The sequence below is a fragment of the Coloeus monedula genome (assembly GCF_965178545.1).
Source record: "Coloeus monedula genome assembly, chromosome: 6".
Taxonomy (NCBI): Eukaryota; Metazoa; Chordata; class Aves; order Passeriformes; family Corvidae; genus Coloeus; species Coloeus monedula.
Window position 1 is genome coordinate 11149558 of NC_138786.1, and position 22955 is coordinate 11172512.

A 22955-nucleotide genomic window follows, 5' to 3' on the forward strand; every position below is an offset into this window, starting at 1 on the left:
CACCCTCCTTCCCTTCGACAGTGCAGGGAGACAGGGCATGGGGGTTTGGTCAGTTCAGCACCGAGATTTTCTTCCGCTGCTCCGGGAGAGGAGTCCTTCCTTCCCCTGTGAGCCTGTGGGGTCCCTCCCACAGGAGACAGTTCTCCACGAACCTTTCCCACGTGGGCCCACTCTCAGCAGCAGCAGCAGCAGCAGCCCCACCCCTGCTGCAGTGTGAGTCGCTCCCACGGGCACACAGCCCTCCCTAAACTGCTGCGCCGTGGGTCTCTTCCCCGGGGTGCAGGGCCCCAAGGACAGGCTGCTCCAGCCTGGAAGCGGGGCCCTCTCTCCCCACCGGGTCTTCCACTGGAACACAGCCTCCTCCAGGCATCCGCCTGCTCTGGCACGGGCACCACCTCCCCCACGGGCTGCAGGTGGATCTCTGCATCCCCCGTGGATCGCCATGGGCTGCAGGGGCACAGCTGCTTCGCCATGGTCGGCACCACGGCCTGCAGAGGCACCTCGGCTCCGGCACCTGGAGCACCTCCTTGCCCTCCTTCTCCACTGACCGTGGTGTCCCATGTTGCTTTCCTCACATGTTCTCACCACCTCCTCTTCTCTGACTAGAAGGCAAAACTGTTTGACTTTGATTTTCTTCTTAAATACGTCATCACAGAGGTGTTACCAAGCTCTCTCGTTGGCCCAGTTTTGGCCAGCAGCATGTACACCTTTGTGGAATGTATCACACCTTCAGAGCCATCAGCCATTGGCACTGCCAAACATGGTGGAAACTTGCGGAGCTTCTCACAGGAGCCCCCTCTGTGCCCCCCCCCACCCCCTGCTCCCAAAAACCAGGCCATGCAAAAGCAATACAAAACACAAACTGTCTGGAGACCGAGTTCCAGGGCTGGGACCTCACTCCGGGGCTGGCACCTCCATCCCGGGTACATCAGCCATCCCTCGGGGACGTGGGGCAGGAACTGGAAGCACAGACGCATCCGTGGGCACGGTGGGCTAAAGGGGAAGGGCACAGGGAGATTGCTGGGCTTGGCCATGGCAGGGCCCTCAGCCCAGGCTCCGCAGCGGGCAGGCGGGATGCCGCAGCTGCTGGCAGAGCTGCAGGATGCCGTGGGCTCCCAGCTCGTTGTCCCTCAGGTCCAGGCAGGTGAGACGGGGCCCCTGCAGCAGCCGCGCGGCCAGAGCGGGGCACAGCAGGTGCCCGACAGCCGGCAGCTGCCCAGCCTGTGGGGCCGAGGGAAACAGGGAAGGAGCGCTTTGGCCTCGGCTCGGTGAGCTGCCCCAGGTGGGAAGGGCGCAGCAGTGGCTGAGGTCCTCGCAGCAGCAGGGGCTGCTGAGGCGGGAATGCAGCAGCCCAACGGGAAGTCTCGGGAAAGACCCTCAGAGCCGACCGAGGGTCCCCAGAGGTATCCGTGGGCCCGGAGAGCTCCTGTCCCCTGTGCCCGGGGCAGCAGCCACCCAGCCGCACACCGCCCTCCGCTTCGGGTGCCCGCACCCAGCGGCCCCGCTTTGGGCTCCGTGCCGTGCGTGCGTCTCTCACCGGAGCAGGTCCGGGCCACTGCCCGGTGCCGCAGTGCCCGGCAGCGCGGAGGGACGGGGCAGGGCAGCTCCTCCCTGCCGCCGCCGCGCAGCGAGGGACCGCGGGACGCTCTGCTGGTGAGGAATTCCTGGGGTGCAGGTGGATGGGGAGCAGCTGCAGTTCCAGCTGCTCGGTTTGCTGGGCGTGGGAAGTGCCGGAACTTTGCATAGCAAAGGTGCCGGGAAACCGTGGCCCCGGCCAGGTGAGGGACACTGAGAGACACAGCAGGAGACGAGGATGAGGAGGAAGAGAGACTTTAGTGTGGAATTTGGTGTTCTTGGAACGGGAGAGGGGTCAAATCTCAGGGTCCCTCTCTGGAGGCACCAGCTCGGGCTGTTTCTGTGCTCCTGCGCCTGCAGGAAGTGGATTTATCGAGGGAGCCAGCGGCGACTGTGCCATGGGAAAGCTGGGGTGGAAGCGGTGAGGAAGCGAGGTCTGGGTGTGGGAGCGTGTGTTTGGGGAGGCAGCGGGGCCAGCGCGGGTCACTGGAGCCGCGGCTGTGAAGGGGCGGCGGCGCCAGCAGCGAGAGTGGATTCCTGCGCTGGGAGCGTGCTGGCAGAGCCTGGTGAATGGTGAGACGGGGAAGTTTCGTGAAGCGCGCGGCTGCCGAGCTGCCGGGGGCCGGGGCGGCGGGGCAGGGGCAGCGCGGAGCCGCGGCGTTCTCGGTGGCAGCGCAGGTGTCAGGAGCCGCGTGCGGTCGATGCCGACGCCGGGAGCCGCCGGGGGGTAACCGCCTCCTTCCTGCGCTGGCGGCGAGGCGAGCGCGGGGCCGCAGCTGCGGCAGCAGCGCCATGTGCCAGCGCCGCCGCGAGGGACCGGGGAGCCGGCAGCTGCCACCCCCGCGGGGGCTGCGGGCACGGCGGGCGGGGAGCACCCCAAGGATGGGGGCTTTGGGCTTTGCAGGTGCCGGGGCTGAGGGTGGTCGCAGTGCGGCTTTTGGTGGGATTTGGGGTGCAGCGTGTCCCCATCAGTCAGGATGGCTCTGGGCAGGCTCCAGCAGCGGAGTTGGAGGCACGGGGGGGGTACAGGAAGGGCCCCCGCAGGCCAGGTGCTGTGGGGGGGCTGTCTCCCCCCGGGGACATCCGGGTGGCAGCCCACTGTGGCGGGCTGTGTGACGCCAGAAGCGGAGGCGAGCCTCATATTTGGGCACGGAGCAGGTTATTGGAGGCCGCGGCCCCGCAGCCGGGAGATGAGGCCCTGATAAAGGGTGCCCTGGTGCTGCTGCTGCTGCTGCCTCCGTTGGCTCGGGCGCTGCCGAGACATCCCCTGGCTGCGCGGGGCTCGGCGCCGGGGCCATGGGGCCGATGGTGGCGCTGGGGCTGCTGGTGTGCGCGCAGCTGTGTGCGGGTGAGCGCCGGGCGGCGGGAGCGGGGCCCGCGGCGGTGGCGGGCCCGGCTCAGCAGCCTCCGTGCCGCAGGCTCCGGGGAGCTGCGTCTGGTGGGCGGCGGCGGGCGCTGTGCCGGGCGCGTGGAGGTGAAGCACGGCGGGGAGTGGGGCTCCGTCTGCGTCTTCGACTACGACTGGGAAGCCCGTTGGGCCATCGTGGTGTGCCGGCAGCTGGGCTGTGGCCGGGTGGCCAAGGCGTCCACGTACGCCCCGTTCGGGCAGGGCACCGGGCGCATCTGGCTCCAGCCCTTCTTCTGCCGCGGCACCGAGGAGGCGCTGGAGGAGTGTCCGCACTTCGGATGGGGACAGCACTTCTGCGGCCACGAGTCGGATGTGGGGGTGACCTGCAGAGGTGAGGGGACGCGCTGGCCGTGCCGGGGCTGCCACGTTGTGCTTGAGCATCCCCGGCAGGGCTGAGCCGTGCCGGTGTCCCGGTGCAGATGCCGTGGAGCTGAGGCTGGCAGGCGGTGGCAGTCCCTGCGCCGGGAGGGTGGAAGTGAAGCTGCGGGGACGCTGGGGCTCGGTGGGAGATAACATCTGGGACATGGAGGACGCCGAGGTGGTGTGCCAGCATCTGGGCTGTGGCTCGGCTGCCGGTGCCTACTCTGCCCTCGAGATCTTTGGCGCAGGGGATGGGCCCATCAGTCTGGCCGATGTGGACTGCAAAGGAAATGAGTCCACTCTCTGGGACTGCGAGATCCGTGGCTGGGGGCCCTATGGCAGCATCCATAACTTCGACACTGCTGTTACTTGCCAAGGTAGGAGCCGGACTGGGGCGGATGTGGCACTTCATGCGCGTCCCCGGACACTGATCGTGCACTGCTCGCGCAGGATTTTCCCGGCTGGTCGGAGGTGATGGAGCGTGTGCCGGGCGGCTGGAGGTACGTCAGGGCCGGGCCTGGGTGGGTGTCTGCGAGGATCAGGTGGACATGAAGGTGGCCCAGGTGGTTTGCCGGGAGCTGGGCTGTGGAGCGGCGCTCTCCATCCCCGGCAGCGAGCGATTTGGGGCAGGATCGGGGCCGCTCTGGGGCGGGCGCTTCCAGTGCAATGGCACCGAGCCCCTCCTCAGCGCCTGTGCCCGGCATCGGCCCCACAGCCAGGGCTGCAGCACCGGCCCTGCCAGCGTCATCTGCTCCCGTAAGTGCCGGGGACACCGGGGGCTGTTGGGCTGCGTGCCCCATCGCCCCCCTCAACGCCCTTTCTGCCACAGCCTACACGGGCTTCCGGCTGGGCAACAGCAGCTCGGGATGCAGCGGGCGGGTGGAGGTGGCAGTGAGGGGGACGTGGGGCTCCGTGTGCGCCAGCGAGTGGGAGCTGGCCGATGCGCACGTCCTGTGCCGCCACCTGGGCTGCGGCCGCGCCTTCACCGTGCCCCCGGGAGGCTCCTTTGGCAGCGGGGACGGGCCACTGCGGCCGGACGCCTTCGGCTGCAGCGGGAGCGAGCGGCACCCGGGCGAGTGCCCCGTGGCCGTGCTGGGGAAGCCCCCCTGTGCCCCCGGAAACGCCGCTGCCGTCAACTGCTCAGGTGTGTATGGCACCTGCGGGAGGTGCTTTAAGGGCTTTTGGGACCCGCCAGGAACTGGGAGCAGAGGATGCAGGGATGTTTTGGAGCGAAGCATGGTCTGAGCCAGGTGCCACAGCCCCATGCTTCTGCTGGTGATTTTGCAGGTGTTGGTGGCTCTGTCGAATCCCTACGGCTGGTGGAGGGTCAGAGCTTGTGCGATGGGCGGCTGGAGGAGACCATAACCAGCCCGGCATGGCGCCGTGTGCCTGTGGAGCAGAGGAAGTCATGGGATGTGCACATGGTTTGCGCAGTGCTGGGCTGTGGTGTTCCCAAGGACGTTAACACCTCCTTGGGTGTGGCCACTGTCGTGAGCAGCAGCCCCAGCGGGATGGATGTCATGACTGAAGAGATGGACATTTTGGACGTGGGTTCTGCGCTGAGCAGCAGCCGTGAGAAGATGGATGATGTAGTGGAGAACATGGACGATGTCTCAGGGATGGGCCCTGCACCAAGGAGCAGCCCTGAGGGGATGGTCATCGTCTGCTCGGGTGGGTGTCCCGAGAAGGGCTGGAGGTGGCGGTGGCCCAGGCAGCCACCCCAACCCGGTGCTTCGGTGGCCGCAGGCAGCCGGCGGGTGAGGCTGGTGGGGAGCTCTGGGCGCTGCGCCGGGCGTGTGGAGGTCTATTCCGGTGGCACGTGGAGCGCCGTCTGCCAGGAAGGCTGGGAGCTGCGGGACGCCGCCGTTGTCTGCCGGGAGCTGGGCTGTGGCACGGCGCTGGAGGCACCGAGCTCGGCGCGCTTCGGTGCCGGCACGGGGCCGCTGTGGCCGTACATCCCTGCCTGCTCCGGGAGCGAGGAGTCTCTCTGGGAATGCGGGCGTTCGGAACGGCGCGAGTGCGGGCGTGGCGGCGGGGCAGGGGCCGTCTGCTCAGGTCAGTGCCGGGCACCCCAGACCGGGGTCCAGCAGAGCCCCCGGGGGCTTGCTGGCCGTGCCGTGACCGCCCTGCACCCCTTGCAGAGCAGCTCTCCGTGCGGCTGGCGGGCGGCCGCGGGCGCTGCCGCGGGTTCCTGGAGGTGTCCCACAACGGCACCTGGGGCCGCGTGTGCGCCAACGGCACCAGCCCCGGCACCGCCAACACCGTCTGCCAACAGCTGGGCTGTGGGCACCGGGGCTGGCTGTCGGCCGTCCCCGCCCGGCAGCCGGCCCCCGCCTGGCTGGCCTGGGTGGGCTGTGAGGACGGGGCCCGCTCGCTCTGGGGGTGCCCCTCGGCACCCTGGAATCTGCAGAGCTGCGGCCCAGGCGGGGACGCCCACGTGGCTTGTGATGGGGACAGTGATGGCATCGCTGAGACGGACACTACCCCCCATCCCGACGGTGCCACGAGCACAGGTAGCTCGGCCCGTGCCAGCACCGCCAAGACCGGGATGGCTGGGATCGCGCTCCGCTCACTTCTTGCCCGTGTCCCCACACAGGTGTCCGTGGCAGCAGAGCCGCAGCGGTGACCGTGGGGACTGTGCCTGTGCCAACTGTCCTGTGCGTGGTGCTGGGGACGCTGCTGTGCGTGGCCCTGGGCGCCCTGGCCGTGCTGCTGTGCCGTGCCCGCGCCTGGCGCCGAGGTGGGTCCTGGCGGGTGGGGGCTGGCACAGACCCGGTTTGGGGGTTCCGGGGCTCCCGCGCTGCGGAACGGCTCAGAAGGTGGGCAGGGGTGTCCCCGCTGCCACCCACGGTGGCCAGGGCCCCAGGTAAACGCTGCGTCTCGTTCCAGGGCTTGGCAGAGCTGCAGATGCCGTCTCCAACGCTGTCTACGAGGAGCTGGACTACACCGCGATGCCGGAGTACCAGGAGGTGCCCAGTCGCCCAGGTGGGTGCAGCCCCTGTGCCCCAGCTCTGCCCGGAGAGGGGGCTCTGCCCCACAGCCCCATGGCAGCTCGGGGTCCCGGTGGCCCAGCAGTGGCTCCTCGCCAGGGGCTGGGGGTGTCCCTCGGTCCCAGGGCAGCCCCGCTGTGTGGTGTGAGGTTGCGTCACCCTCGGTGCCGCTTGAGGCCACGCCCAAGTCCCTGTTTCTCCCCTGCAGGTTCCCTGTCAGAGGGGTCGGTGAAGAAGCTGCCCTATTACACCGGGGACAGCGTGGAGGGGAGTGACACCGAGGCAAGCCCAGGTAGGGCCACAGGGCAGGAAGCCAGTGGGGAGTGCTGGGGACATGGCACACACTCGGGCAGGGGAGCTGAGGGGACAAGTCCCCCTCTTGTTAGTGTGTAGCAAGCAAGGTGACCCAAGGGCCACCAGCACATCCCCGGTGGCCAGGCCGTTGAGCATGGCAGAGCCAGACCCCTGCCAGGGCCGCTGGGTCACTGCCATGGACCCCTGTGCCTGTCCCAGAGCCCCCTGCCCGGCCCGAGCACGGAACCCCGGATGGCTACGACGATGCCCTGGGTGTGCCACAGGAGCCCCCCGCTCCCAGCACTGGGGACATCTCCGAGGGCGTGGCACAGAGGAGGTGGATCTGTGTCCTCCCCACAGGTAAGAGGGCTCTCACGGCTGCCCTGTCCCCTCTGCAGAGGCACTCCATGGCAGCTTTGGCTGTGGGGGCGGGCAGGGATCCGGCTGCAGATCCATGGGTGCTGCAGCCAGACCCCAGGTGGGGCCTGTCAGCGGGGACACGGAGCCGTCTGCCGCCCTGCACCCTTCTGTGCTGTCCCCAAGGTGGGATCTACTCCCCTCCGAGTGCCCCAGGAGCCACCAGGACCCCCTCGGAACAGTCCCCGGTGCACACAGACTATGATGATGTCGGCAGCAGCGCCCTGGGGCCGTCGCCATGAGGATGCCGCAGCCCTGGGGACACGTGTGTGGCGCTGTGGTGGGGCCCTGTCCCCAGGAAGGGGTGGCCCTGCCCACAGAGGTCACCCCTCCCTGTGCAGCAGTGCAGGAAAACAGCTCCTGTGTAGGGATTTTCTTGGATTTCTGTCTGAATTTCCCTTTTTCTCTTATTAAAGACTCTCGTGGTTTGACAGTGGCGCGACGCCAGGCACCCCGGAGAGTTGCTTGCTCACCCTCCCCTGCCTCAGCTGGGCAGAGGAGAGAGGGAAAAAAATTAACAAAGGCTTCATTAGTTGAGATAAGGACAGGGAGAAAACACTTGAAGGGCAAAACAGGCTTAAGTTAAAGTTACAAAGTGAATGTATTGCTGACAGAATCAGAAGAGGATAATGAGAAGTAAAATAAACCCTCAAACACACCTTTTCTTCCCCCAGCCCCACCCTCCTTCCCCCCAACAGTGCAGGGAGACAGGGCACGGGGGTTTGGTCAGTTCAGCACCGAGATTTTCTTCCGCTGCTCCGGGAGAGGAGTCCTTCCTTCCCCTGTGAGCCTGTGGGGTCCCTCCCACAGGAGACAGTTCTCCACGAACCTCTCCCACGTGGGCCCACTCTCAGCAGCAGCAGCAGCAGCAGCCCCACCCCTGCTGCAGTGTGAGTCGCTCCCACGGGCACACAGCCCTCCCTAAACTGCTGCGCCGTGGGTCTCTTCCCCGGGGTGCAGGGCCCCAAGGACAGGCTGCTCCAGCCTGGAAGCGGGGCCCTCTCTCCCCACCGGGTCTTCCACTGGAACACAGCCTCCTCCAGGCATCCGCCTGCTCTGGCACGGGCACCACCTCCCCCACGGGCTGCAGGTGGATCTCTGCATCCCCCGTGGATCGCCATGGGCTGCAGGGGCACAGCTGCTTCACCATGGTCGGCACCACGGCCTGCAGAGGCACCTCGGCTCCGGCACCTGGAGCACCTCCTTGCCCTCCTTCTCCACTGACCGTGGTGCCCCATGTTGCTTTCCTCACATGTTCTCACCACCTCCTCTTCTCTGACTAGAAGGCAAAACTGTTTGACTTTGATTTTCTTCTTAAATACGTCATCACAGAGGTGTTACCAAGCTCTCTCGTTGGCCCAGTTTTGGCCAGCAGCATGTACACCTTTGTGGAATGTATCACACCTTCAGAGCCATCAGCCATTGGCACTGCCAAACATGGTGGAAACTTGCAGGACCTTCTCACAGGAGCCCCCTCTGTGCCCCCCCCACCCCCGCCGCTCCCAAAAACCAGGCCATGCAAAAGCAATACAAAACACAAACTGTCTGGAGACCGAGTTCCAGGGCTGGGACCTCACTCCGGGGCTGGCACCTCCATCCCGGGTACATCAGCCACGCCTCGGGGACGTGGGGCAGGAACTGGAAGCACAGACGCATCCCTGGGCACGGTGGGCTAAAGGGGAAGGGCACAGGGAGATTGCTGGGCTTGGCCATGGCAGGGCCCTCAGCCCAGGCTCCGCAGCAGGCAGGCGGGATGCCGCAGCTGCTGGCAGAGCTGCAGGATGCCGTGGGCTCCCAGCTCGTTGTCCCTCAGGTCCAGGCAGGTGAGACGGGGCCCCTGCAGCAGCCGCGCGGCCAGAGCGGGGCACAGCAGGTGCCCGACAGCCGGCAGCTGCCCAGCCTGTGGGGCCGAGGGAAACAGGGAAGGAGCGCTTTGGCCTCGGCTCGGTGAGCTGCCCCAGGTGGGAAGGGCGCAGCAGTGGCTGAGGTCCTCGCAGCAGCAGGGGCTGCTGAGGCGGGAATGCAGCAGCCCAACGGGAAGTCTCGGGAAAGACCCTCAGAGCCGACCGAGGGTCCCCAGAGGTATCCGTGGGCCCGGAGAGCTCCTGTCCCCTGTGCCCGGGGCAGCAGCCACCCAGCCGCACACCGCCCTCCGCTTCGGGTGCCCGCACCCAGCGGCCCCGCTTTGGGCTCCGTGCCGTGCGTGCGTCTCTCACCGGAGCAGGTCCGGGCCACTGCCCGGTGCCGCAGTGCCCGGCAGCGCGGAGGGACGGGGCAGGGCAGCTCCTCCCTGCCGCCGCCGCGCAGCGAGGGACCGCGGGACGCTCTGCTGGTGAGGAATTCCTGGGGTGCAGGTGGATGGGGAGCAGCTGCAGTTCCAGCTGCTCGGTTTGCTGGGCGTGGGAAGTGCCGGAACTTTGCATAGCAAAGGTGCCGGGAAACCGTGGCCCCGGCCAGGTGAGGGACACTGAGAGACACAGCAGGAGACGAGGATGAGGAGGAAGAGAGACTTTAGTGTGGAATTTGGTGTTCTTGGAACGGGAGAGGGGTCAAATCTCAGGGTCCCTCTCTGGAGGCACCAGCTCGGGCTGTTTCTGTGCTCCTGCGCCTGCAGGAAGTGGATTTATCGAGGGAGCCAGCGGCGACTGTGCCATGGGAAAGCTGGGGTGGAAGCGGTGAGGAAGCGAGGTCTGGGTGTGGGAGCGTGTGTTTGGGGAGGCAGCGGGGCCAGCGCGGGTCACTGGAGCCGCGGCTGTGAAGGGGCGGCGGCGCCAGCAGCGAGAGTGGATTCCTGCGCTGGGAGCGTGCTGGCAGAGCCTGGTGAATGGTGAGACGGGGAAGTTTCGTGAAGCGCGCGGCTGCCGAGCTGCCGGGGGCCGGGGCGGCGGGGCAGGGGCAGCGCGGAGCCGCGGCGTTCTCGGTGGCAGCGCAGGTGTCAGGAGCCGCGTGCGGTCGATGCCGACGCCGGGAGCCGCCGGGGGGTAACCGCCTCCTTCCTGCGCTGGCGGCGAGGCGAGCGCGGGGCCGCAGCTGCGGCAGCAGCGCCATGTGCCAGCGCCGCCGCGAGGGACCGGGGAGCCGGCAGCTGCCACCCCCGCGGGGGCTGCGGGCACGGCGGGCGGGGAGCACCCCAAGGATGGGGGCTTTGGGCTTTGCAGGTGCCGGGGCTGAGGGTGGTCGCAGTGCGGCTTTTGGTGGGATTTGGGGTGCAGCGTGTCCCCATCAGTCAGGATGGCTCTGGGCAGGCTCCAGCAGCGGAGTTGGAGGCACGGGGGGGGTACAGGAAGGGCCCCCGCAGGCCAGGTGCTGTGGGGGGGCTGTCTCCCCCCGGGGACATCCGGGTGGCAGCCCACTGTGGCGGGCTGTGTGACGCCAGAAGCGGAGGCGAGCCTCATATTTGGGCACGGAGCAGGTTATTGGAGGCCGCGGCCCCGCAGCCGGGAGATGAGGCCCTGATAAAGGGTGCCCTGGTGCTGCTGCTGCTGCTGCCTCCGTTGGCTCGGGCGCTGCCGAGACATCCCCTGGCTGCGCGGGGCTCGGCGCCGGGGCCATGGGGGCGATGGTGGCGCTGGGGCTGCTGGTGTGCGCGCAGCTGTGTGCGGGTGAGCGCCGGGCGGCGGGAGCGGGGCCCGCGGCGGTGGCGGGCCCGGCTCAGCAGCCTCCGTGCCGCAGGCTCCGGGGAGCTGCGTCTGGTGGGCGGCGGCGGGCGCTGTGCCGGGCGCGTGGAGGTGAAGCACGGCGGGGAGTGGGGCTCCGTCTGCGTCTTCGACTTCGAGTGGGAAGCCCGTTGGGCCATCGTGGTGTGCCGGCAGCTGGGCTGTGGCCGGGTGGCCAAGGCGTCCACGTACGCCCCGTTCGGGCAGGGCACCGGGCGCATCTGGCTCCAGCCCTTCTTCTGCCGCGGCACCGAGGAGGCGCTGGAGGAGTGTCCGCACTTCGGATGGGGACAGCACTTCTGCGGCCACGAGTGGGATGTGGGCGTGACCTGCAGAGGTGAGGGGACGCGCTGGCCGTGCCGGGGCTGCCACGTTGTGCTTGAGCATCCCCGGCAGGGCTGAGCCGTGCCGGTGTCCCGGTGCAGATGCCGTGGAGCTGAGGCTGGCAGGCGGTGGCAGTCCCTGCGCCGGGAGGGTGGAAGTGAAGCTGCGGGGACGCTGGGGCTCGGTGGGAGATGACATCTGGGACATGGAGGACGCCGAGGTGGTGTGCCAGCATCTGGGCTGTGGCTCGGCTGCCGTTGCCTACTCTGCCCTGGAGCGCTTTGGTGCAGGGGATGGGCCCGTCAGTCTGGCCAGGGTGGACTGCAAAGGAAATGAGTCCACTCTCTGGGACTGCGAGATCCGTGGCTGGGGACCCTATAACGTCAGCCATGAATGGGACACTGCTGTTACTTGCCAAGGTAGGAGCCGGACTGGGGAGGATGTGGCACTTCATGCACGTCCCCGGACACTGATCGTGCACTGCTCGCGCAGGATTTTCCCGGCTGGTCGGAGGTGATGGAGCGTGTGCCGGGCGGCTGGAGGTACGTCAGGGCCGGGCCTGGGTGGGTGTCTGCGAGGATCAGGTGGACATGAAGGTGGCCCAGGTGGTTTGCCGGGAGCTGGGCTGTGGAGCGGCGCTCTCCATCCCCGGCAGCGAGCGATTTGGGGCAGGATCGGGGCCGCTCTGGGGCGGGGGCTTGCAGTGCAATGGCACCGAGCCCCTCCTCAGCGCCTGTGCCCGGCATCGGCCCCACAGCCAGGGCTGCAGCACCGGCCCTGCCAGCGTCATCTGCTCCCGTAAGTGCCGGGGACACCGGGGGCTGTTGGGCTGCGTGCCCCATCGCCCCCCTCAACGCCCTTTCTGCCACAGCCTACACGGGCTTCCGGCTGGGCAACAGCAGCTCGGGATGCAGCGGGCGGGTGGAGGTGGCAGTGAGGGGGACGTGGGGCTCCGTGTGCGCCAGCGAGTGGGAGCTGGCCGATGCGCACGTCCTGTGCCGCCACCTGGGCTGCGGCCGCGCCTTCACCGTGCCCCCGGGAGGCTCCTTTGGCAGCGGGGACGGGCCACTGCGGCCGGACGCCTTCGGCTGCAGCGGGAGCGAGCGGCACCCGGGCGAGTGCCCCGTGGCCGTGCTGGGGAAGCCCCCCTGTGCCCCCGGAAACGCCGCTGCCGTCAACTGCTCAGGTGTGTACGGCACCTGCGGGAGGTGCTTTAAGGGCTTTTGGGACCCGCCAGGAACTGGGAGCAGGGGATGCAGGGATGTTTTGGAGCAAAGCATGGTCTGAGCCAGGTGCCACAGCCCCATGCTTCTGCTGGTGATTTTGCAGGTGTTGGTGGCTCTGTCGAATCCCTGCGGCTGGTGGAGGGTCAGAGCTTGTGCGATGGGCGGCTGGAGGAGACCATAACCAGCCCGGCATGGCGCCGTGTGCCTGTGGAGCAGAGGAAGTCATGGGATGTGCACATGGTTTGCGCAGTGCTGGGCTGTGGTGTTCCCAAGGACGTTAACACCTCCTTGGGTACGGCCACTGTCGTGAGCAGCAGCCCCAGCGGGATGGATGTCATGACTGAAGAGATGGACATTTTGGACGTGGGTTCTGCGCTGAGCAGCAGCGGTGGGAAGATGGATGAGGAGATGGAATATGTCACAGGGACAGGCCTTGCAACAACAAGACGCCATGAGAAGATGGGTGAGGAGCTGGAGAACATGGATGATGTCTCAGGGATGGGCCCTGCATCAATCACCAGGCCTGAGGAGTTGGTCATCGTCTGCTCGGGTGGGTGTCCCGAGAAGGGCTGGAGGTTGCGGTGGCCCAGGCAGCCACCCCAACCCGGTGCTTCGGTGGCCGCAGGCAGCCGGCGGGTGAGGCTGGTGGGGAGCTCTGGGCGCTGCGCCGGGCGTGTGGAGGTCTATTCCGGTGGCACGTGGAGCGCCGTCTGCCAGGAAGGCTGGGAGCTGCGGGACGCCGCCGTTGTCTGCCGGGAGCTGGGCTGTGGCACGGCGCTGGAGGCACCGAGCTCGGCGCGCTTCGGTGCCGGCACGGGGCCGCTGTGGCCGTACATCCCTGCCTGCTCCGGGAGCGAGGAGTCTCTCTGGGAATGCGGGCGTTCGGATCGGCGCGAGTGCGGGCGTGGCGGCGGGGCAGGGGCCGTCTGCTCAGGTCAGTGCCGGGCACCCCAGACCGGGGTCCAGCAGAGCCCCCGGGGGCTTGCTGGCCGTGCCGTGACCGCCCTGCACCCCTTGCAGAGCAGCTCTCCGTGCGGCTGGCGGGCGGCCGCGGGCGCTGCCGCGGGTTCCTGGAGGTGTCCCACAACGGCACCTGGGGCCGCGTGTGCGCCAACGGCACCAGCCCCGGCACCGCCAACACCGTCTGCCAACAGCTGGGCTGTGGGCACCGGGGCTGGCTGTCGGCCGTCCCCGCCCGGCAGCCGGCCCCCGCCTGGCTGGCCTGGGTGGGCTGTGAGGACGGGGCCCGCTCGCTCTGGGGGTGCCCCTCGGCACCCTGGAATCTGCAGAGCTGCGGCCCAGGCGGGGACGCCCACGTGGCTTGTGATGGGGACAGTGATGGCATCGCTGAGACGGACACTACCCCCCATCCCGACGGTGCCACGAGCACAGGTAGCTCGGCCCGTGCCAGCACCGCCAAGACCGGGATGGCTGGGATCGCGCTCCGCTCACTTCTTGCCCGTGTCCCCACACAGGTGTCCGTGGCAGCAGAGCCGCAGCGGTGACCGCGGGGACTGTGCCTGTGCCAACTGTCCTGTGCGTGGTGCTGGGGACGCTGCTGTGCGTGGCCCTGGGCGCCCTGGCCGTGCTGCTGTGCCGTGCCCGCGCCTGGCGCCGAGGTGGGTCCTGGCGGGTGGGGGCTGGCACAGACCCGGTTTGGGGGTTCCGGGGCTCCCGCGCTGCGGAACGGCTCAGAAGGTGGGCAGGGGTGTCCCCGCTGCCACCCACGGTGGCCAGGGCCCCAGATAAACGCTGCGTCTCGTCCCAGGGCTTGGCAGAGCTGCAGATGCCGTCTCCAACGCTGTCTACGAGGAGCTGGACTACACCGCGATGCCGGAGTACCAGGAGGTGCCCAGTCGCCCAGGTGGGTGCAGCCCCTGTGCCCCAGCTCTGCCCGGAGAGGGGGCTCTGCCCCACAGCCCCATGGCAGCTCGGGGTCCCGGTGGCCCAGCAGTGGCTCCTCGCCAGGGGCTGGGGGTGTCCCTCGGTCCCAGGGCAGCCCCGCTGTGTGGTGTGAGGTTGCGTCACCCTCGGTGCCGCTTGAGGCCACGCCCAAGTCCCTGTTTCTCCCCTGCAGGTTCCCTGTCAGAGGGGTCGGTGAAGAAGCTGCCCTATTACACCGGGGACAGCGTGGAGGGGAGTGACACCGAGGCAAGCCCAGGTAGGGCCACAGGGCAGGAAGCCAGTGGGGAGTGCTGGGGACATGGCACACACTCGGGCAGGGGAGCTGAGGGGACAAGTCCCCCTCTTGTTAGTGTGTAGCAAGCAAGGTGACCCAAGGGCCACCAGCACATCCCCGGTGGCCAGGCCGTTGAGCATGGCAGAGCCAGACCCCTGCCAGGGCCGCTGGGTCACTGCCATGGACCCCTGTGCCTGTCCCAGAGCCCCCTGCCCGGCCCGAGCACGGAACCCCGGATGGCTACGACGATGCCCTGGGTGTGCCACAGGAGCCCCCCGCTCCCGGCACTGGGGACATCTCCGAGGGCGTGGCACAGAGGAGGTGGATCTGTGTCCTCCCCACAGGTAAGAGGGCTCACGGCTGCCGTGTCCCCTCTGCAGAGGCACTCCATGGCAGCTTTGGCTGTGGGGGCGGGCAGGGATCCGGCTGCAGATCCATGGGTGCTGCAGCCAGACCCCAGGTGGGGCCTGTCAGCGGGGACACGGAGCCGTCTGCCGCCCTGCACCCTTCTGTGCTGTCCCCAAGGTGGGATCTACTCCCCTCCGAGTGCCCCAGGAGCCACCAGGACCCCCTCGGAACAGTCCCCGGTGCACACAGACTATGATGATGTCGGCAGCAGCGCCCTGGGGCCGTCGCCATGAGGATGCCGCAGCCCTGGGGACACGTGTGTGGCGCTGTGGTGGGGCCCTGTCCCCAGGAAGGGGTGGCCCTGCCCACAGAGGTCACCCCTCCCTGTGCAGCAGTGCAGGAAAACAGCTCCTGTGTAGGGATTTTCTTGGATTTCTGTCTGAATTTCCCTTTTTCTCTTATTAAAGACTCTCGTGGTTTGACAGGGGCGCGACGCCAGGCACCCCGGAGAGTTGCTTGCTCACCCTCCCCTGCCTCAGCTGGGCAGAGGAGAGAGGGAAAAAAATTAACAAAGGCTTCATTAGTTGAGATAAGGACAGGGAGAAAACACTTGAAGGGCAAAACAGGCTTAAGTTAAAGTTACAAAGTGAATGTATTGCTGACAGAATCAGAAGAGGATAATGAGAAGTAAAATAAACCCTCAAACACACCTTTTCTTCCCCCAGCCCCACCCTCCTTCCCTTCGACAGCGCAGGGAGACAGGGCATGGGGGTTTGGTCAGTTCAGCACCGAGATTTTCTTCCGCTGCTCCGGGAGAGGAGTCCTTCCTTCCCCTGTGAGCCTGTGGGGTCCCTCCCACAGGAGACAGTTCTCCACGAACCTCTCCCACGTGGGCCCACTCTCAGCAGCAGCAGCAGCAGCAGCCCCACCCCTGCTGCAGTGTGAGTCGCTCCCACGGGCACACAGCCCTCCCTAAACTGCTGTGCCGTGGGTCTCTTCCCCGGGGTGCAGGGCCCCAAGGACAGGCTGCTCCAGCCTGGAAGCGGGGCCCTCTCTCCCCACCGGGTCTTCCACTGGAACACAGCCTCCTCCAGGCATCCGCCTGCTCTGGCACGGGCACCACCTCCCCCACGGGCTGCAGGTGGATCTCTGCATCCCCCGTGGATCGCCATGGGCTGCAGGGGCACAGCTGCTTCACCATGGTCGGCACCACGGCCTGCAGAGGCACCTCGGCTCCGGCACCTGGAGCACCTCCTTGCCCTCCTTCTCCACTGACCGTGGTGTCCCATGTTGCTTTCCTCACATGTTCTCACCACCTCCTCTTCTCTGACTAGAAGGCAAAACTGTGTGACTTTGATTTTCTTCTTAAATACGTCATCACAGAGGTGTTACCAAGCTCTCTCGTTGGCCCAGTTTTGGCCAGCAGCATGTACACCTTTGTGGAATGTATCACACCTTCAGAGCCATCAGCCATTGGCTCTGCCAGACATGGTGGAAACTTGCAGGAGCTTCTCACAGGAGCCCCCTCTGTGCCCCCCCCCTGCTCCCAAAAACCAGGCCATGCAAAAGCAATGCAAAACACAAACTGTCTGGAGACCGAGTTCCAGGGCTGGGACCTCACTCCGGGGCTGGCACCTCCATCCCGGGTACATCAGCCATCCCTCGGGGACGTGGGGCAGGAACTGGAAGCACAGACGCATCCCTGGGCACGGTGGGCTAAAGGGGAAGGGCACAGGGAGATTGCTGGGCTTGGCCATGGCAGGGCCCTCAGCCCAGGCTCCGCAGCGGGCAGGCGGGATGCCGCAGCTGCTGGCAGAGCTGCAGGATGCCGTGGGCTCCCAGCTCGTTGTCCCTCAGGTCCAGGCAGGTGAGACGGGGCCCCTGCAGCAGCCGCGCGGCCAGAGCGGGGCACAGCAGGTGCCCGACAGCCGGCAGCTGCCCAGCCTGTGGGGCCGAGGGAAACAGGGAAGGAGCGCTTTGGCCTCGGCTCGGTGAGCTGCCCCAGGTGGGAAGGGCGCAGCAGTGGCTGAGGTCCTCGCAGCAGCAGGGGCTGCTGAGGCGGGAATGCAGCAGCCCAACGGGAAGTCTCGGGAAAGACCCTCAGAGCCGACCGAGGGTCCCCAGAGGTATCCGTGGGCCCGGAGAGCTCCTGTCCCCTGTGCCCGGGGCAGCAGCCACCTAGCCGCACACCGCCCTCCGCTTCGGGTGCCCGCACCCAGCGGCCCCGCTTTGGGCTCCGTGCCGTGCGTGCGTCTCTCACCGGAGCAGGTCCGGGCCACTGCCCGGTGCCGCAGTGCCCGGCAGCGCGGAGGGACGGGGCAGGGCAGCTCCTCCCTGCCGCCGCCGCGCAGCGAGGGACCGCGGGACGCTCTGCTGGTGAGGAATTCCTGGGGTGCAGGTGGATGGGGAGCAGCTGCAGTTCCAGCTGCTCGGTTTGCTGGGCGTGGGAAGTGCCGGAACTTTGCATAGCAAAGGTGCCGGGAAACCGTGGCCCCGGCCAGGTGAGGGACACTGAGAGACACAGCAGGAGACGAGGATGAGGAGGAAGAGAGACTTTAGTGTGGAATTTGGTGTTCTTGGAACGGGAGAGGGGTCAAATCTCAGGGTCCCTCTCTGGAGGCACCAGCTCGGGCTGTTTCTGTGCTCCTGCGCCTGCAGGAAGTGGATTTATCGAGGGAGCCAGCGGCGACTGTGCCATGGGAAAGCTGGGGTGGAAGCGGTGAGGAAGCGAGGTCTGGGTGTGGGAGCGTGTGTTTGGGGAGGCAGCGGGGCCAGCGCGGGTCACTGGAGCCGCGGCTGTGAAGGGGCGGCGGCGCCAGCAGCGAGAGTGGATTCCTGCGCTGGGAGCGTGCTGGCAGAGCCTGGTGAATGGTGAGACGGGGAAGTTTCGTGAAGCGCGCGGCTGCCGAGCTGCCGGGGGCCGGGGCGGCGGGGCAGGGGCAGCGCGGAGCCGCGGCGTTCTCGGTGGCAGCGCAGGTGTCAGGAGCCGCGTGCGGTCGATGCCGACGCCGGGAGCCGCCGGGGGGTAACCGCCTCCTTCCTGCGCTGGCGGCGAGGCGAGCGCGGGGCCGCAGCTGCGGCAGCAGCGCCATGTGCCAGCGCCGCCGCGAGGGACCGGGGAGCCGGCAGCTGCCACCCCCGCGGGGGCTGCGGGCACGGCGGGCGGGGAGCACCCCAAGGATGGGGGCTTTGGGCTTTGCAGGTGCCGGGGCTGAGGGTGGTCGCAGTGCGGCTTTTGGTGGGATTTGGGGTGCAGCGTGTCCCCATCAGTCAGGATGGCTCTGGGCAGGCTCCAGCAGCGGAGTTGGAGGCACGGGGGGGGTACAGGAAGGGCCCCCGCAGGCCAGGTGCTGTGGGGGGGGCTGTCTCCCCCCGGGGACATCCGGGTGGCAGCCCACTGTGGCGGGCTGTGTGACGCCAGAAGCGGAGGCGAGCCTCATATTTGGGCACGGAGCAGGTTATTGGAGGCCGCGGCCCCGCAGCCGGGAGATGAGGCCCTGATAAAGGGTGCCCTGGTGCTGCTGCTGCTGCTGCCTCCGTTGGCTCGGGCGCTGCCGAGACATCCCCTGGCTGCGCGGGGCTCGGCGCCGGGGCCATGGGGCCGATGGTGGCGCTGGGGCTGCTGGTGTGCGCGCAGCTGTGTGCGGGTGAGCGCCGGGCGGCGGGAGCGGGGCCCGCGGCGGTGGCGGGCCCGGCTCAGCAGCCTCCGTGCCGCAGGCTCCGGGGAGCTGCGTCTGGTGGGCGGCGGCGGGCGCTGTGCCGGGCGCGTGGAGGTGAAGCACGGCGGGGAGTGGGGCTCCGTCTGCGTCTTCGACTTCGAGTGGGAAGCCCGTTGGGCCATCGTGGTGTGCCGGCAGCTGGGCTGTGGCCGGGTGGCCAAGGCGTCCACGTACGCCCCGTTCGGGCAGGGCACCGGGCGCATCTGGCTCCAGCCCTTCTTCTGCCGCGGCACCGAGGAGGCGCTGGAGGAGTGTCCGCACTTCGGATGGGGACAGCACTTCTGCGGCCACGAGTCGGATGTGGGGGTGACCTGCAGAGGTGAGGTGACGCGCTGGCCGTGCCGGGGCTGCCACGTTGTGCTTGAGCATCCCCGGCAGGGCTGAGCCGTGCCGGTGTCCCGGTGCAGATGCCGTGGAGCTGAGGCTGGCAGGCGGCGGCAGTCCCTGCGCCGGGAGGGTGGAAGTGAAGCTACGGGGACGCTGGGGCTCGGTGGGAGATGACTTCTGGGACATGGAGGACGCCGAGGTGGTGTGCCAGCATCTGGGCTGTGGCTCGGCTGCCGGTGCCTACTCTGCCCTGGAGCGCTTTGGTGCAGGGGATGGGCCCGTCAGTCTGGCCAGGGTGGACTGCAAAGGAAATGAGTCCACTCTCTGGGACTGCGAGATCCGTGGCTGGGGACCCTATGGCAGCATCCATAACTTCGACACTGCTGTTACTTGCCAAGGTAGGAGTTGGACTGGGGCGGATGTGGCACTTCATGCACGTCCCTGGACACTGATCGTGCACTGCTTCCGCAGGATTTTCCCGGCTGGTCGGAGGTGATGGAGCGTGTGCCGGGCGGCTGGAGGTACGTCAGGGCCGGGCCTGGGTGGGTGTCTGCGAGGATCAGGTGGACATGAAGGTGGCCCAGGTGGTTTGCCGGGAGCTGGGCTGTGGAGCGGCGCTCTCCATCCCCGGCAGCGAGCGATTTGGGGCAGGATCGGGGCCGCTCTGGGGCGGGGGCTTGCAGTGCAATGGCACCGAGCCCCTCCTCAGCGCCTGTGCCCGGCATCGGCCCCACAGCCAGGGCTGCAGCACCGGCCCTGCCAGCGTCATCTGCTCCCGTAAGTGCCGGGGACACCGGGGGCTGTTGGGCTGCGTGCCCCATCGCCCCCCTCAACGCCCTTTCTGCCACAGCCTACACGGGCTTCCGGCTGGGCAACAGCAGCTCGGGATGCAGCGGGCGGGTGGAGGTGGCAGTGAGGGGGACGTGGGGCTCCGTGTGCGCCAGCGAGTGGGAGCTGGCCGATGCGCACGTCCTGTGCCGCCACCTGGGCTGCGGCCGCGCCTTCACCGTGCCCCCGGGAGGCTCCTTTGGCAGCGGGGACGGGCCACTGCGGCCGGACGCCTTCGGCTGCAGCGGGAGCGAGCGGCACCCGGGCGAGTGCCCCGTGGCCGTGCTGGGGAAGCCCCCCTGTGCCCCCGGAAACGCCGCTGCCGTCAACTGCTCAGGTGTGTACGGCACCTGCGGGAGGTGCTTTAAGGGCTTTTGGGACCCGCCAGGAACTGGGAGCAGAGGATGCAGGGATGTTTTGGAGCAAAGCATGGTCTGAGCCAGGTGCCACAGCCCCATGCTTCTGCTGGTGATTTTGCAGGTGTTGGTGGCTCTGTCGAGTCCCTGCGGCTGGTGGAGGGTCAGAGCTTGTGCGATGGGCGGCTGGAGGAGACCATAACCAGCCCGGCATGGCGCCGTGTGCCTGTGGAGCAGAGGAAGTCATGGGATGTGCACATGGTTTGCGCAGTGCTGGGCTGTGGTGCTCCCATGGACGTTTACATCTCCTTGGGTGTGGCCACTGTTGGGGGCGGCAGCAGCCCCAGCGAGATGGATGTCATGACTGAAGAGATGGACATTTTGGACGTGGGTTCTGCGCTGAGCAGCAGCGGTGGGAAGATGGATGAGGAGATGGAATATGTCACTGGGACAGGCCTTGCAACAACAAGACGCCATGAGAAGATGGGTGAGGAGCTGGAGAACATGGATGATGTCTCAGGGATGGGCCCTGCATCAATCACCAGGCCTGAGGAGTTGGTCATCGTCTGTTCGGGTGGGTGTCCCGAGAAGGGCTGGAGGTGGCGGTGGCCCAGGCAGCCACCCCAACCCGGTGCTTCGGTGGCCGCAGGCAGCCGGCGGGTGAGGCTGGTGGGGAGCTCTGGGCGCTGCGCCGGGCGTGTGGAGGTCTATTCCGGTGGCACGTGGAGCGCCGTCTGCCAGGAAGGCTGGGAGCTGCGGGACGCCGCCGTTGTCTGCCGGGAGCTGGGCTGTGGCACGGCGCTGGAGGCACCGAGCTCGGCGCGCTTCGGTGCCGGCACGGGGCCGCTGTGGCCGTACATCCCTGCCTGCTCCGGGAGCGAGGAGTCTCTCTGGGAATGCGGGCGTTCGGAACGGCGCGAGTGCGGGCGTGGCGGAGGGGCAGGGGCCGTCTGCTCAGGTCAGTGCCGGGCACCCCAGACCGGGGTCCAGCAGAGCCCCCGGGGGCTTGCTGGCCGTGCCGTGACCGCCCTGCACCCCTTGCAGAGCAGCTCTCCGTGCGGCTGGCGGGCGGCCGCGGGCGCTGCCGCGGGTTCCTGGAGGTGTCCCACAACGGCACCTGGGGCCGCGTGTGCGCCAACGGCACCAGCCCCGGCACCGCCAACACCGTCTGCCAACAGCTGGGCTGTGGGCACCGGGGCTGGCTGTCGGCCGTCCCCGCCCGGCAGCCGGCCCCCGCCTGGCTGGCCTGGGTGGGCTGTGAGGACGGGGCCCGCTCGCTCTGGGGGTGCCCCTCGGCACCCTGGAATCTGCAGAGCTGCGGCCCAGGCGGGGACGCCCACGTGGCTTGTGATGGGGACAGTGATGGCATCGCTGAGACGGACACTACCCCCCATCCCGACGGTGCCACGAGCACAGGTAGCTCGGCCCGTGCCAGCACCGCCAAGACCGGGATGGCTGGGATCGCGCTCCGCTCACTTCTTGCCCGTGTCCCCACACAGGTGTCCGTGGCAGCAGAGCCGCAGCGGTGACCGCGGGGACTGTGCCTGTGCCAACTGTCCTGTGCGTGGTGCTGGGGACGCTGCTGTGCGTGGCCCTGGGCGCCCTGGCCGTGCTGCTGTGCCGTGCCCGCGCCTGGCGCCGAGGTGGGTCCTGGCGGGTGGGGGCTGGCACAGACCCGGTTTGGGGGTTCCGGGGCTCCCGCGCTGTGGAACGGCTCAGAAGGTGGGCAGGAGTGTCCCCGCTGCCACCCACGGTGGCCAGGGCCCCAGGTAAACGCTGCGTCTCGTTCCAGGGCTTGGCAGAGCTGCAGATGCCGTCTCCAACGCTGTCTACGAGGAGCTGGAGTACACCGCGATGCCGGAGTACCAGGAGGTGCCCAGTCGCCCAGGTGGGTGCAGCCCCTGTGCCCCAGCTCTGCCCGGAGAGGGGGCTCTGCCCCACAGCCCCATGGCAGCTCGGGGTCCCGGTGGCCCAGCAGTGGCTCCTCGCCAGGGGCTGGGGGTGTCCCTCGGTCCCAGGGCAGCCCCGCTGTGTGGTGTGAGGTTGCGTCACCCTCGGTGCCGCTTGAGGCCACGCCCAAGTCCCTGTTTCTCCCCTGCAGGTTCCCTGTCAGAGGGGTCGGTGAAGAAGCTGCCCTATTACACCGGGGACAGCGTGGAGGGGAGTGACACCGAGGCAAGCCCAGGTAGGGCCACAGGGCAGGAAGCCAGTGGGGTGTGCTGGGGACATGGCACACACTCGGGCAGGGGAGCTGAGGGGACAAGTCCCACACTTGTTAGTGTGTGGCAAGCATGGCCTTTCCCTGTGGGACCCAAGGGCCACCAGCACATCCCCGGTGGCCAGGCCGTTGAGCATGGCAGAGCCAGACCCCTGCCAGGGCCGCTGGGTCACTGCCATGGACCCCTGTGCCTGTCCCAGAGCCCCCTGCCCTGCCCGAGCACGGAACCCCGGATGGCTACGACGATGCCCTGGGTGTGCCACAGGAGCCCCCCGCTCCCAGCACTGGGAACATCTCCGAGGGCGTGGCACAGAGGAGGTGGATCTGTGTCCTCCCCACAGGTAAGAGGGCTCACGGCTGCCCTGTCCCCTCTGCAGAGGCACTCCATGGCAGCTTTGGCTGTGGGGGTGGGCAGGGATCCGGCTGCAGATCCATGGGTGCTGCAGCCAGACCCCAGGTGGGGCCTGTCAGCGGGGACACGGAGCCGTCTGCTGCCCTGCACCCTTCTGTGCTGTCCCCAAGGTGGGATCTACTCCCCTCCGAGTGCCCCAGGAGTCACCAGGACCCCCTCGGAACAGTCCCCGGTGCACACAGACTATGATGATGTCGGCAGCAGCGCCCTGGGGCCGTCGCCATGAGGATGCCGCAGCCCTGGGGACACGTGTGTGGCGCTGTGGTGGGGCCCTGTCCCCAGGAAGGGGTGGCCCTGCCCACAGAGGTCACCCCTCCC

General features: G+C 68.0%; 3 protein-coding genes across 3 annotated transcripts; all 3 read left to right on the top strand.

Annotated features, from left to right (window-relative positions):
* Positions 1-1074: 1074 nt before the first annotated feature.
* LOC309574084 (scavenger receptor cysteine-rich type 1 protein M130-like) lies at positions 1075-7286 on the top strand (the record flags this gene model as incomplete). Its single annotated transcript, XM_082283437.1, has 13 exons — positions 1075-1144; positions 1936-1996; positions 2914-3314; positions 3403-3720; positions 3794-4099; positions 4173-4487; positions 4631-5398; positions 5485-5856; positions 5940-6083; positions 6233-6328; positions 6542-6625; positions 6847-6987; positions 7171-7286. 13 exons carry the CDS (start codon positions 1075-1077, stop codon positions 7284-7286), a joined length of 3192 nt encoding a protein of 1063 aa, XP_082139563.1.
* A 1511-nt stretch (positions 7287-8797) lies between these two features.
* On the top strand, positions 8798-15070 carry LOC309574085 (antigen WC1.1-like; the record flags this gene model as incomplete). The annotated part of the gene is made up of 13 exons (XM_082283438.1): positions 8798-8867; positions 9659-9719; positions 10637-11037; positions 11126-11443; positions 11517-11822; positions 11896-12210; positions 12354-13184; positions 13271-13642; positions 13726-13869; positions 14019-14114; positions 14328-14411; positions 14633-14773; positions 14955-15070. The coding sequence occupies 13 exons, from the start codon at positions 8798-8800 to the stop codon at positions 15068-15070; spliced, it is 3255 nt and encodes a 1084-aa protein (XP_082139564.1).
* Positions 15071-16574: 1504 nt separating this feature from the next.
* Positions 16575-22863, top strand: LOC309574086 (antigen WC1.1-like; the record flags this gene model as incomplete). Its single annotated transcript, XM_082283439.1, has 14 exons — positions 16575-16644; positions 17436-17496; positions 18415-18815; positions 18904-19221; positions 19295-19600; positions 19674-19988; positions 20132-20581; positions 20657-20965; positions 21052-21423; positions 21507-21650; positions 21800-21895; positions 22109-22192; positions 22426-22566; positions 22748-22863. The coding sequence occupies 14 exons, from the start codon at positions 16575-16577 to the stop codon at positions 22861-22863; spliced, it is 3183 nt and encodes a 1060-aa protein (XP_082139565.1).
* Between the last annotated feature and the right edge of the window lie 92 nt (positions 22864-22955).